The sequence below is a fragment of the Triturus cristatus genome, chromosome 3_1, assembly GCF_964204655.1.
Source record: "Triturus cristatus chromosome 3_1, aTriCri1.1, whole genome shotgun sequence".
Lineage (NCBI taxonomy): Eukaryota > Metazoa > Chordata > Amphibia > Caudata > Salamandridae > Triturus > Triturus cristatus.
Window position 1 is genome coordinate 140645518 of NC_140583.1, and position 15074 is coordinate 140660591.

Below are 15074 nucleotides of genomic sequence, written 5' to 3' on the forward strand. Positions count from 1 at the left end.
TCTCATAACACAAGCACTACTGAGAACCAACACGCTGCGAGCGCGAAGCGTGTGAGGGGGCTGGGGTGCTGTGCTGCTCGGTGAGTGCAGGTGCACTCTCTCATTACCCCACAGCTGGTCATCTGCAATTCTGTGGCCTACAGTGCTTTTCACGACCACTAATGTGTACATTTCACATTTCCTATGAGTCCGGGTGCAAATTTGCTTAAAAAAACCTGCAAAGCTCGCATGAAGTTCCCTATCCACGCTACCCCCCCCCCCCCCAATTAATTGGCTCACGTGATTAATTCGCGTCATACAGAGTTGCTGGAGCATCTCTCGCACTCCTTTTATTTTCGTTTTTGTTTAGAACCAACATGCTGCAAGTGCGATGTGTGTGAGGGGGCGGGGGTGCTGTGCTGCCCTCGTAATGGCTGCTTCAGGCAGAGCTGCTGGAGATGCTACTTTAAGTTTGTTATGTTGCAGAAGCAGCGACGCTCTGTATACCAAGGGAGCCGTGCTTTTCATATTTGCATGCATTACAAAATTGGATGTACTTCCTTAAATAACTAATCATACACTCATAAGTGTGTTTTTTAAGCTCACAGAATGTCTTCAATTTCTATAGCCCTTAGTCCCCTCACTTTGTCCAGTTGTCCTTCTTCATCGGTACTGCTCTTTATGTTGGTTGACCCAGTCAGAAGACACTATTTGCTGCGTACTAATGCTGTAAACAATGGAAATATTGTAAATCAGCAGTCCAGCCAAATGGGTGATGGGCGATGCATAATCCCAGGGGGTCGCCAGCCATTCCAAAGAGCAACTGTGAGTACTCTCACTACCCCTCCCTTCTCCCTCTCCCTCCTCGTCAGTCACCGGGCTACAGCTTGTTCCTGTTTGTATCCGTCGTAAGATATTTTCCGTACCAATATTGTCCAGGTCCTTAAAGTGATGCATGGCAGGATGGGTGGTGCGCATGCAACTATACATATTGACTTCATTCAGAGAAATGCATTCCAATTCTCCACATGAATGCCTGACACAAACATTCAGGAGTTATATATAGGGCAAGATTGAACGAGGTCCAACAAATGTATCCAAGATAGATTTACCTAGGGAACGTCGGAACTTACACTCAAAATGTTTCATGTCCAATAAAAACCAGCATTTGCAATGCAATAATAGGTCTCGCATTTACGAGAGTTTAAGCTATTGGCATTGTAAATGACAATGCGTTGTATTTATGTTTAAAAAACCAAAACATAAATAAAAGGCATTGTGATTTACTATGCCAATAGCTCCAACTCTAGTAAATGCGAGACCTGTTGCATTGCAAATGCTTGTTCTTTTTTCATTTAATTTTTTGGGCTTACTGTTCTCAGCAAAAATAAAACCATGCTCCCTAATGCTGAAGTCTGCAGCTCAGGCCGTGGCACCACATTCTCTGCCGCTATGCTGCCTTTATTTTAGACGTATATTTTAAAATCTGTGCCCACTTAATGGGCTGCCGCGCTATAACTTGCAGTTCCTGCGAGGAAAGGGCAGCCGACCTGCAGCGCTTCCACGTTGGGAGCTGGGTTTGTATTAGGTGGCGCTGCAGGCCGGGAGTCAGTGTGGAGTGTACACTATACCGAACACTACCTAACTGCTAGAAGGGGCACCATTTCTTGAATGCTGCTCCTGGGCCTCCGATTCGGCTGCCTGGCTCAGGGTGCAGTGGCACATCTGTGGAGCTTCAGTCCGTGCTGGCAGCAGCTGGTCTGTTATGTTTTTTTTCTTTGCATTGTGCACTGGTAGTCTGAAGAAAACGTCATAGTTTGGGGAGACTTTTTTATTTAAATTCTCTGTTGTAAATTCCATTGTTTTAAATGGTTAGCAGGTTCTACTAGGTTTAGACCATAATCGTTATGTTCTAGCTTGGCAAAATCCTGCATTTTGAGGTTACCTACTTTTACAAATGTCTGTGTTGCTGTAACTACTGAGTTCTGCTTCAATGTGCCCATGTTGGAACCGTAAAGTAAAATTGTGTCAAATGCGTCATTGTGCTTATGTGCATCAGAATATATGTCTCAACTCCTTCACATCCGTCACAACTCCTTCACTTCCATATGCGCACACAGCAGCAATCTAGGAATGTTGAGAAGGGGCAGTGGGGCGCTCACGTGTGCCTGTTTGTCACAATACGATTTATGGTAAACGGAAATTATTGGGGCCATATACATATTATGATTTAATTTATAGGCATAGGGAAAATAAATATAGAATTTACCAGTTTGCCACTGTTTTCGTGGCAATTGCGCAATAAGTTCCAAACAGATCGCAATGGAAAACATTTTTATATTTACAGCGGTGTCTTCGATTTATTTCTCTAAAGCTTGATTCCCTTGGTTTCTGTATTTCTCTCATTTCTTTAATTCTGTTATCCTCTCTTTTTCCTTCACTCCTTTTTTCTTCCCCTCTTTCTTCCTCCTGCTTTTTTCTTCCTATGTTTGAACACTACTTCTCTTTCCTTTCTTTGTTGTTCATTTTTTTTTAGTTTCTTTTTCTTTTCTCTTCTTTTCACTATATTTGTCTCTACTTTTCTTTGTTCATTTCTACCTCTTTTCTCCTTTAGCACCATTTCCCCTTGTTTGTTTCTTTCATTTTCATTTCTTTTCCTGTTTCGTTTTCTTTATTTCTCCTCTGTTTCTTTCTTTATTCTCTAATTCTTTATTCACCTATTTTCTCCCCTTCTGTCTCTCAATAATTATTTCATTTGTGCTTTAATTCTTTCATTTGTCCTCCCCTTTGTCTTTCTCCGTTTATTGTTCCTTCTTTCTCTTGATTTCTCTCCTTTTCTTCTTCCTTTTTTTTGTCCTATCTTTCTGTCTCTACTTCTTTCCTCCTCTGTTTTTTCTTTCTTCTTCTTCCCTTTTTTCCCTCATTTCTTTCAGTCTTATCTTTTTCTCTCTTCATCTTTCAACTCTGTTATTCTTTCTGTCTCTCTTTTTCTTGTTGTATTTACTTATTGTACTTTTCCATTCTTTTTCTTCTTTTTTTTCTTCCTCTATCTTCTTCTCCATATCTCTCCTTCTTTCCTTTGTTTCTTTCTTAGTTTCTTATTTCGTCTACTCTTGCATTCTTTTCCTCTCCTTTCGTTGCATCCTTCTCTTGTTCTATTTTTGCTATTGTTGTTTTTCTCTTTCTCTGTCGTGATCTTTCTCCTTCTTTGTTCCTACTTCTGCCTTTCATTATTTCTTCGTCTTCTTTCATGCATCCCTTTCACTGTTTCTTTCTTTTTTTTATTCCTCTTTCATGTACTGTTTCTTCATTCTGACTTTTTTGTTCACTTTCTTTCCCTGTCTCTTGGATTCTTTCTTTTTTCCTTTATTTCACTCTTGCCTTTTTTTCCATGCTGTCATTCTTTTCTTGTTTGTTTTGTAATCAGTTTAATTGCTGATCAATCAATACCTGACTGAGTAAGAAATTGTTAAGTGAGAGCTGTATGAACATCTGTGCTTTGAAGAAAGCTTTTTAGGTCGAGGCTTTGCAAATGCTTGTTTACGTTCCTAGCAGGCTCTCTCTGCCCCTTTATCGGCTTCTCTCCAACCACTGTAAGGGTAGTTTGAAGGGTTGTTGCTTGCTCTGCAGCCATACTGTGTGTACAACGAATGCCATTCCTGAGTGTGACTGACAATTGCAGTGATGTTGATCTTTAGTACAAGTTATATGTGTAGGAGAAGCTTGCACTCTTATTGTCACTACTCTTCCTGGTGTCTGTAAAAGTAGTGTGTACACACAAACTACACAACACACAAACTGAACACCATTATACTCCACAATGTTTGGTGTTGTACCTGGCCAATATGTGAAGAAAACGTAAGGGGGTGAGTGTGCACTTGTCCATCAGTGAGTTTATGTTAATTATGCAAAAATGGAAGATCAGATTTTTATGAATATTTTCTGCATCATACTGTAATTAGTTGAAAGGGTAGGCGTACACAACCTCTGCGATCCTTGCAGTCGGAACGAATGATTGAGTAGCCCGGTGGAGTGAGACGATCAATGAAAGGGGATGAGTGGTCATTCAGTCAGGTTTCAGTCAGAAAGCAGATGTCCGTGTTGTGTGTAGGATAGTTTCAGCTATTTCATTGGTATATTTGACTGCTGGCCGACAGTTTAGTAGCATGCAGCAAAGGGTAGGTAATGATCTCTGACCAGGCTGACTGATTTGAATGGTTGTTAGTTGGGCAGGCAGCTTGGGAGGGCGAGTGATGTTCTGCGTCTTACTTGTGCCAAGGATGACTGGGATCTTGCGGTGGTGTGTGTGTGGCTAGGAGCATTGTCAGGTTGCTCAGCATTTCGGCTTCCCGCTGCGACATTCCATTCGTGGGGCATCTAGGTTTGAGGTGGTGATGAATATAGGAGATAGTTTGCCTAGGGTGAGGATGAGGGGGCTGGGTGGATGTTTGTGGCAGCATCAGTGTTCGCCAAACATTCGTGAGGTTGGGGCAGGATATAGCTAATCTTTGCTTCCTTACGTAGTGACGACTTTTCATCCAGAATAGTGTTGATTTTGAATTCTAGATAGGCTATTGTAGGGATCGATGGAGAGGTGGCTGAGTATGTAGTGGGGAGTGGAGTCTGATGAAGCGTGACAGAGTTTGAGGTAGAGGATAAGGCAGTATCCAGCCAGCTGACGTTGATGGATTAAGAGGATTCGAGTCCTATAGATAGATCAAGCTGGGCAGTTGCGGTGTGCCATGGAAAGGGGGTGAGTAATTCTGGTAGTAGAACCGAAGCTTCGGGGCATCTGGTAATGGAGGAGGCTGTAGTGGGGAGGGTGGAGGTGGAGACATTGTGATGGTTATTGGGAGTAGTAGGTTCAGCTAGTAGCGGAGCAGGTTCATAGTTGAGTTTTACGGGAGAGGGTGGAGACGTGGTGGTGGGAGTGGATGGCATGAAGGCGCAGGGAAGTGGCAATAAACAATGGATAGGTTTTGTTCAGAAGCTTGGATTAGGATCTTCCCATTTCTGTAAATGGTTATGGACAGTTATCTGGTACAGCTCTGGGATGGGGCTATAGTGAGCAAACATCCATAAGGGACATTGTTAGTATTAGTTACATGAAGGTGTTGCAGGAAGTTCTCTCTCCATTTGGCAAGTTTCGTAGTATAGAAGATGAAGTTTGTTTTGAGGTCTCCGTGTGTTGGACTGTAGAAAATGTCTTGAAGATTTTGTCTTTTAGGTTTTTAGCGGCATGTTTTGAGAGGTGTCTTGGAAATTTGATGCAGTATGAGTTAGTGTCGTATCTTCCTATGACGGTGGTGTGGCGGAACATTTACCCAGCAGTAGGATCCTGAACTTAATGTGAGCCTCGTAAGTAGTTTCTGGGTATAACCAAGGTTGGACTTTTAAGAGAAGCATTCAAAAATGTGCATAGTGATCAAGTCACAGCCTCCAACAGCCGCATGGTTGCCTGTTGCAACAGTGGGCCCATCAGTGGAGGGTTGGTGGGCACTTCTTTGAAAGAGTAGGGTGCCATTGTTGGAGGCGCGATGGGGGTAGGTCGCCAAGAAAAGCTGGTAGGATCTCTTTGAGGAAAAAGGAGGCCTTGAATGCCGAAGAGCGCCTGTGGGGCATGTTGATCTTACCGGGTTCTTAGTGGTCACGTTATCTGGGGGTTGTGATGGAGTTTATTGGCCAGTCTGCAGGGGGTCCCTTTTTATTAAATTTATGACTTTGACACTCCTGGGCTTCCTCTTTCTTCATGTTTTCAAACAGGTAACTCTCTGCCAAACATGTCCAGCTGTTCCCTGCTATCAGAATGGAGTTCTCAGTCTTCACTCTTCCAGAGATACGTTGTCAAATTGGTGCAGAACCTATTTTGCAGCTAGCACCCTTTAACCTCCTAGTCATGCAACAGTGGATGCAGCATTCCTTCAGTGGGTGTCGGGATTCAATCCGCCCCACTCTTGTGCCCCCCTCAAGTTTACAGTGATCCTGGCACCCAGTATAGTGAAGCTTCGAGACTGGCAGGCTGATCTGGCAGAGATAGAGCACAAAATAGCATGCCTTTTTAAGGCATTTTTTTATCGCAGTGTTGTATTTATGACATACTTATGTTGTCCATAAGCCAATGTGCAGAAGTAGTCCCTACCAATCAAGTACTATTATCTTGAGAAAATACATCTGGAACCTACCAAAATATCTATAAAGCACTTATTTATGTTAACCTTGGTAGCTGAATCTCCACAAAGTAAGCTATCATGAAAATACCTACGTCTTTTTAGCAGAGAGCGCATATTAATGTTCCCTCCAAGGTATCGCAGTTTTGTCTACTGTGCATCCCAGAATGTGTGTCAGGGCTGGTATAGTCTATTTTGTGGTATTGAAGTTGATTGTTCTTTGTTGGTGCTAAAAATCACCTTAAATCCATTTGCTATGGTATCATAACAAGGGCTACTGGAATTATGCAGGAGGGAATGGACAAATTATGCAGCGGGATTGAATAAAATATGTGATAGTATTACTTCAATATTTTGTCTTTTTTACACTTGGTAACATTGCCTTGGCATAGTAGCCGTTTAACCCCCAATTATAGCAATAAGCAACAGAAAAGTTACCAGTTGACCTTTGCAAAGGGTCTTTCACTGTGCGCAACAGGTGTTAGTTGTTCTGTGTCTAGTAACCTTTGAACCATTTGAGCTAGAAGCAGTGAATTTGTTTTGTTACAATTCACAGATGACGCATCAGATGATGGATTGTGTGGCAAATGCGACAAATCCATAATTTTGAAAAATGCTGCAGTAGTACAGTCCCAAAATTCCAGTGGCCCTGCTCATAGCATAAATTCATGAGGTTGCGCTATTCTTTCAGTGACTATCTACCTAATTATATTTTATTTTTCTGGCAACCACATCCTCTGTATGTCTTCCCTAACATCTGATGATTGTTCCCAAAGAGTACACAAGGGGTTTCTCAAGTGAGAGGCAGCCTTCTCCACCTCTGCTGTTCACACATGCTTTTAAGCTGTGGTTCTTCATGTACCAACTTACAGTTACCAGTGATGCGTTCTGTGAATTGATGTCTTTGGCTGTCTATTTCTCAATATTGGCTTCTGTTAACATGTTTACCTTTACATTAACAGTGTAAAATGCACGGAGGTCACGGTCATCAGCATGGACCTCAGGGGTCCCATCGACCTCATGGACAGCACTGGCAGAATGTGATTCCTCAAGAAGATAGCGTCATGTCCAGTCAGCCAGATTTTCCGCACAAGGATGACGGTAATAACTGGGACATTGTTAAGGCAACCCAGTAAGTACACTTCTTTTATGGTATTTTCTTGAAATGTGTGGATAATGAACACTTGGAAATTGTAGATGGGAAAAATAGTGTTGCAGCCCACAGGTCAGAATTTGCCTGTGTATTCAGCCCTAGAGCTCTGCCACAAAGGCTGAGAATTCCTCCCACCTGGTCAGAACCTGTTAGTGAAGCCATCTTGTCTGGCCATAGCATCCTACCTTGGCTATGAATGAGTAGAGGTCTGATGATTACACGCTATGCGCAGGGGTGAGTGTCGTAAATGCGTTGGATATTTGGCGTTTAAATAGGCGCTCCATCACTCTCTATGGCCTCGTGGCGTGCAGTTAGTTCACGCTTACAGTGGAGAGTATTTTTTCAGGGCTTAGGCGGTTCCATGGTATCGGCTTAAGGTATGTTCCTACGGGGGAGAGAAACACAGGTGGAGGTCAGCATGGTTGCTGACGTGAATACACAGGATCATGCCTGTATGGGCTGTATGGGAGGGTTGATGACCGAGCGTATGGTCGGATTCTTACCTCAAAGTAATTCCTGGCATATTACCCTCGCATCGGAAGATTCAATCGGCATCGTCCTGTCACCCGGAAGCAGTAAGCCGAATGTGCCATAAGTACTCGCCCACCCGCCGCTTCTTCCATACTGCACCAGCTGCTCACGGGGATCACAAACAATGCTAGAATTACTATTCTTTTCCCCCGCCCAGGACATCCTGGCAGAAGAATGATTTATAGCCCTATAAACACTCGAGGGTAAATCAACATAGTTCACAGGATAAAAAGACACTATACCCGATTTTTAGATGACCAAGTTTAGAAATGTCCAAAATTTAAATAACCCGAGTACCCTTTTTCCTTTCGCCATATCAAATCCTCAATACTGAACTTAGGACACGACTACCAACCCTATGTGTAACTATGTAAATATAACCTTTACTCACTCTTCATATTGTAACTGCTTTTACTGTGTGATTCTGAAACACGTAATTTTTGACGTAATTTTTTATTTGATCTGTTCTAAATTGACTTCACACTGCTGCTGGCGCTTGTAGATATTCCCTGCCCATCACATTGCCTAATTATGCTCACAAACCCTCCTCCTAAAACTCTTCCCTCTCTCGCTCTCTGTATTTCTATTCTTTGCCTGCGCGCTCCTTCCTTAAAATCAGCTCTCTTTCTCTCTATTGTTTCCCTCCTTCTGTCCCATTCACAACCTCCCTTGATTCCATACTTTAACGTTCTATTCGACGCTGCTTTTTTAGGTCTCGGCTGCGAAGGCTGCGCTTGCGCAGTCTCGCTCCGAGATTTAATGACTTGGAGAAGAGGGGCTTAAACCCGCCCCTCTTCTCCCCTGTTCTCCATTGGCTGGCCTCTTGAATGCTGGCCAGCCATTGGAGAAGAGGTCAGTCATTCACATTAGGCCCCGTTCTTTTCGGATCGGGGGGCGTGTTTTTTGCGAGAAGTCTCAGGGAGGAGACAACAGCAAAACACGCCCCCGAATCCGAAAAGGACGCTGCCTTTCTCCGAGGCATTTCTGCTCTGCCTCGGAGAAAGGCAGTCGTGTGCTCGTCCGCTCCCCCTTCGTCCGGTTGCTGCTCTGGTCTCCTTAAGCACAGTCATTCAGAACGAACTTAAACACGTAAAAAATGCAAATAGATGTCAATAATGTTTGCGACGTAACATGTATGCCAGTGGACATCGGATTTGATTAATACATTTTTATGTTTTTTCAGTCTCAACCCCCGAGGACAGCCCAGAATTAACCAAACGGGTAGTTCTTGTTGATGACGTTATACATAGTATTGGCCAGGGAGGCCCTTAGCAATTGTAAAGGTCAGGCAAAACGTCACTTTTACTCTAGAAATATACTTGAGACAGTGACGTCTCGACCGGCCTCATCTTTTGTAGCAGCCTACAACCCAATGCCTATAACACTGAATAAATAAATAATATATATTTTATTTAGTATGCGTGGAAAGCGGCAGTCCTTGTGAGACCTACATTGCGTTTTCAATCCTCAACCCATTAAACAAAGGATCAGGACAGTCCCAAGATGGCTCCTATTTTATTACACGGTATCTCGCGTGGGTAAACTATCCAGTGTTAGTCCTTTGTTTGTGCCTACTCTGAGTGCTCTTGACTGTGAAGTCCGTCGCCTGTTTCGCTGCGGAGTAATGTAAGCCGCCTGTAACTGCTGCAGCGGCAGGAGTGTGTCTGTCACTGGAGTGCCGGAGATACCGCAGCGGCGCCCCCTCCCCCGCTGTCCCAGCTTGGCAGCCCAGGAGAAACCCGAAGCACGGGCAGGAGGGAAATATTTCACAGCTGATTTAACTCTGGACGATACAGCAGAAGGGGAGAGCCCGGACTCAGCAGGATCAGAGCACTGTCAGCAGTAGCAGGGCATGATGAACAGGTTCTGAAAGTGGCTGTACAAACCCAAGGTAAGTGTCTGTCCAGGTCGGACTGGAGATACACAGTCAACATCTCGTCCAGGTCTGTTCACCCTTTGTCGTTTTAAGTGTAGACGGAAAGACATCCCGTCTACCAAAATATGGGGAGCGATGGGGCAGACTTTTGTCATTCATCAAGGTGTGGCTATAACCTCGGGACTGAACCCCCGACCCTCAAACTTCAGTATACCGCGATAGTCGTGATAAGCATGGGATAGGTAATCACACTTGCAGTGTCCTTCGAGCAGGGGGGAAGGGGGTCGGGGAATCGGGGACCTCAAACACCTACTTTATAATCCAGGTGGGGTATCCGAAACTACCTAATGGGAATCCCACAACCCTTCCAGACTTCCATTATACACTGAGCGACCACTCGGTGATTTTATCATGTACATGAAAGTGCGTGTGTTAATATCCGGGGAGCGTTCCCATGAATGTATGGGTAGGTATGGCAGCGCGTGCCCACCCCCTTCTGGGTCATCATTACCCTTTTGGTGTTGAGTATCGTTGGTCAGTGGGACGTTCACCCAGGCACAGAGATGCCCACGCATGTGCCTCGCCATCTGAATCTTAGTTCTTTGGGCATGAGATCACCTGCCTGAGTCACACCAGTCTCCTTTGTTGTTGTCAGGTCGGCGAGTTTCCACGATCCAGAGTGCATGCCTCCTGGCAATGCAGACACTCATCGCTGTGTCCACGAGCACAAACCATGCCCCCCATTCAAAGTCACAATCTGTGCCTACGACCTGCGCCACGTCCCTTGCACAAACACACCTACCCCATGCTCACGCACTCAAGCTCCCTACTCTCACCCCATGCACACCGTACCCACCAATACACAATATACTTCTCCTTGGCCCCATGAATCCCCGTATACTGTGTACCATCACAAACCAAAAAGTGGTCTCAGTTGCCATACAAATGCGTACTCTGCCCTCCACACTGCACTAACCACAAAAATACACTGCTGTTAAACCCTCTGATCCCACGCATACATGGGTTGTTAAAAAAAATACAAGTACTGGCAAAGCAAATAGTTCTCGCTGTGTGTGTGTGTGTGTGTGTGTGTTTTAAAGAGCACGTGGATGTGTCACTACGTAACTGAATCCTGCATCTGAAAAGTGCTGACTGCAAATTGTAAAGGGCATGCAAGTGTGATCTTTAAAAAAAACAAGGTCTATTGACTTTAGCAATGCTTGTTTCATATTGTATTCCCTGTATGTATATTTTATGACTGTTAAGCTCCCTTACACTGTACTCCTGAATGGAGAATCCAGATACTACATTAAATATACCTTGGTGAATTTTATTTTTAAGAATGTTAAAACTTGTATTTCAGGACAACGTATTTAGATGTCCATTTTCCATCCACCAATTGTGGAAGATTAGACAAAGGTGGAGCCAAGTGCCAAAAGAAATTCCTCTCCTTGGCCTTTTGCATTAGCGTTTTACATTTCCTCCTGTTAACTGGTTAATGTAAAGGCTGCTGCCATGTGAACTTGTAAAGGGGATGCAGAGACAAGGGAAATACAGAGGTGCTGTAGAGCGGGAGCACTGGGGGCTTTGAGACTGGAAAAGGTGGGGTGATGATGAGTGGGGGTGTGTGCAAGAGGGGCGGCAAAGAGGGAGGTGCACAATAGCAGGTAAAAGAGAGCTATTGGCATTGCTCATGACATTATTTTTGTTTATGTTTTAGTTTTTAAAACATTTAAAGAAACGGCATTGTTATTTACAATGTCGATAGCTTAATCTGTGTGTGGGTGCAAATGCAATAGGTCTCGCATTTGAGAGTGATTAAGCTATTGACATTGTCAATTACAATGCCGTTTCTTTAAATGTTTTTAAAAAAAAGACATAAACACAAATAATGTCATGAGCAATGCCTATAGCTCTAACTTTACCAATGCCGAGACCATTGCATTGTAAATGCTTGTTTCCTTTGTTTTACTGTAATACCATACACTCTCTCCTCCTGTTATCCTTGTGCTGTTTTCTGCTCTTACATAACTTTGTATCTCCTTCCCACCTGCTCGCTAATCACGATTAATGTAATCTTCTTATTGTATACTCACTGTAAATAATGTATGTGCACCGCATACACCGCATCTTTCTACGTTTTTTTTCCATGTGTTTCTTCATATATGATCTGTAAATTTCTGTTGGTAATTCTTCTCATTGTATGGTCTAAAAGTACAGCCCTGAGGAAGCCCCAGGCCGGATGGCCTTGTAAAGGGGGCGAAACATGTGTTGGCTGTCACGCTTCTCTTACAAATTGACTCTAATCCTTGAAAACGAGTCACAAACACTTATACAATTAAAAAACTTTTATTCTGCAAACCTGGCACTGGAATTTTCTCCATGAAAAAAGAAAACCCGTTAAGCTTGTCCAGACACTCACTTGGAACTACTTTCTAGATCAGGGGGTTAGGGGTGTCCCCCTGTCAAGGCCATTACTTGCTCATTCAATACGGCTAGTAAGAGTTTGGGACCGATTACCCCTTCAGGTCCTACAATGATCTGTGAGAGATGTTGAAGACGAATGAATTGCTTGATTCTGAAATCCATTTGGAGGTCGGAGGTATGAGTTCTTAACAGTGCAGGCTCAGCCTTTCATTCTCCGGAGCCAGATGAAAATGAGCACCGTTGACTTCTGTTTTGATAGCTACTGTTTAAGCATGAGCAAATATTTAGTTTTTTATGTGTGCTGTACAAATACATTGTGTTATGGTTTTAGAATTAAATGGCCTGATGAACGTTATTACAGAGAAGCAGTGCATTATGTTCTGTCTCTTTCCCGTCATCACAAACTGAGAAATACCCTCTTTGAACAGGTTACATAACCATATATCATAAAGAGAAACTGAAATGTACAGCTCTGAATGTGTGTGTTTGTGACACGCCTGTTTGTGTGTACATATTTATCAGTAATGATCCATATAGTGGCACGGAGACCTAACCAGGTGTTTTGTTGATGTTGTTAAAGACATGGCATACTGCAGCGGTGCAAAGAACTTGTGGAAGCGGGATATGATGTACGACAACCGGATAAGGAAAATGTTACCCTTCTACACTGGGCCGCAATTAACAACAGACTGGAGCTTGTGAAGTAAGTTTACCTGTGCCGTCGGCAACTACTTGTTCTAGAACTATTTGCTTTATTTTTCATTGTTAAATCATTTTGCTTTTAGATTTACGTACAGCTAAACTGTAGTCTTAAAAGTACCTCTCCATTAAGTGACAAAACAAACTTATGCGAAACTATGTAATAGTGATTTCTTGGTCTTCTTCCTAACTCGCCACCCAGAATCTTCATGGTTCTTTATCGAGGCATTCACTCCCTAGTTCTGAGGTCTCTTTATGTTTGGTGAACTTCATGCTTAAGTCACAATGCATTTTTCCCAGAAAAGTTATCCAGGCCGAATTTGTATCCTTTTCCGCGCATGTTAGGATTATTATCAAGGGATTGTGGGTTTCCCTGAAAGGAAGGACAAAAAAATAGTCAAAATATTGCATGTTTTTTTAAAAATGGGGAAAAGTGCTGTGCTTGGAAGCATGTTTTTTCTCTTCTAAAAATTGCATCAACAAAAGGTTTACTGTGCTAAAATCAGCTTTTGTGAACAAGTAAATATGTAAAACAAATCAATTGTTACTACCGGTTTTTAATTTTTTTGAGTGATAGACGATTTTTTCTCTTTTTTTGTAGTTTCTAGTTACTACTCGGGAAGCTGAACATTTATGAAAAGTAGGCAAAATAGCATCACTCAAGTTTTTTCACAAAGAAACTAATTGTTTTATATAATAAAAATATTTAGGAAAACATGACAAAATGCAACTATCTTTTGGTCTGTAATTTATTTGCTCCGATGGCTGATTATATAGTTCAGACTCTCTTGGTCGCAGAGATGTATACTGGTTTTTTAGTTGTCCGTACACGGGTGATGCACTGAGCCACCAACTGAGCTCCAGCTTATATTTCATTGTGTACCAACCATGCATCCATTCATAAGGTCAAATTTAAGAGGGCATTTTGCATAATGTGTTTTCTTGCACACTGGCTTACATTTGAAAGCCAGAAATGGAGAGAAAGTCAATTGATAGCTCCAAATATTTTACGTCCCGCACTTATTCCAGTAACAACAATATCCCACTTGTGGCTGGGCCTAGAGTCTGCTACAGGAAAGGTCCAAAATGCGAGGTAGCGGCATCAAGATTTCGACTTGAAAATTGACTTATTGTGGCGATTTAGGTAGGTGCTGTATTTGGACTAGGGGTGGGTGGAATATGTGAAACCCACTTTCGCAAATTATCGCGAACATGTTAAAAATTATCGCAAACACACGGAAATATCGCGAAGATGCGGAAGTTTTTTTCCCGCATGTTCGCGAGATTTTCTGCATGGTTGCGGCTCGCCAACTTACACATGTGGTTGCTCGCGGGTGCGGCCATCTTGTTTTCAGTTGTCTCGCGGTGCATGATCGCGAGAAGAAAGACGTGATCGCGCGACACATGACGTCACTGCGGGCGCGAACTGTCGCGAGACAGCGCAAATGGCTAAAAACAATACAACATCTCATGGAGAAGGCGACCGGATCAAGAAAACTTGTCGGCGAACGCAGGGATTCAGGTAAGGCGATCGCGCACGCGAGAATGTATTATTTTACAGCGTGAGCAAGAACCAAATTATCGCTAAGCTGCGGAATGCGGAAATTTTGACATTTTCACGCTTTCCGCGGAACGCGAAAATGTCAAATTATCGCAATTTCCGCGAACGGAACGAAATTTTAGCCCAGGCCTAATTTGGACCTGGACTCAGCTGCCACCGAGGAAACATACTAAACACAGACATTTCTGTACACTAGACGCCCAGGGGACTCTAGGGTGGTGTGACATGCATGGTGCGCACTACGTTTTTTTCCCCAGAATGCCCTGCAAATGTCAAACTTCAGATAAATGTGTGCTTTTCCTAATATTTTTGTGATGGAAAGTTCCATAATCTGGTGTTATTGACAGAATTCTCTCTGGGCAGTGTTCCCACATGTTTCTCATATTTCTCCTGCCATCTCTGTTAGCTATCTAAATCTTTCTTTCACAAATACTGTATGCTAGGTAGAATGCAGACGTACTTGTAGAAATGTTAATGCACTTAGACTATAGTTTGTGTGATCTGAGCTGAAAGTGAGAATACAGTGCTAGGCAAGTGAGCGTGTACTACAAAAGTAAGTGAGACCAGAACAATTGGCAAAAGACCAAAGGAATAAACACTTGGCTTTTAACATTATGGGATCGCCAGCTGATTTCCCAAAAACCTGAAAGAAGAAAAACATTTCCCCCCTTATAACATGCA

General features: G+C 43.1%; 1 protein-coding gene across 1 annotated transcript in view; it reads left to right on the forward strand.

Moving 5' to 3' along the window:
* The window catches only part of ZDHHC13 (zDHHC palmitoyltransferase 13), a 268872-nt gene that overhangs the window by 26794 nt on the left and 227004 nt on the right, over positions 1-15074 (forward strand). The window contains exons 2-3 of the mRNA XM_085643583.1: positions 7109-7278; positions 12714-12836. Coding sequence (XP_085499709.1) covers positions 7109-7278; positions 12714-12836 — 293 coding nt within the window. The remainder of the gene's footprint in view (positions 1-7108; positions 7279-12713; positions 12837-15074) is intronic.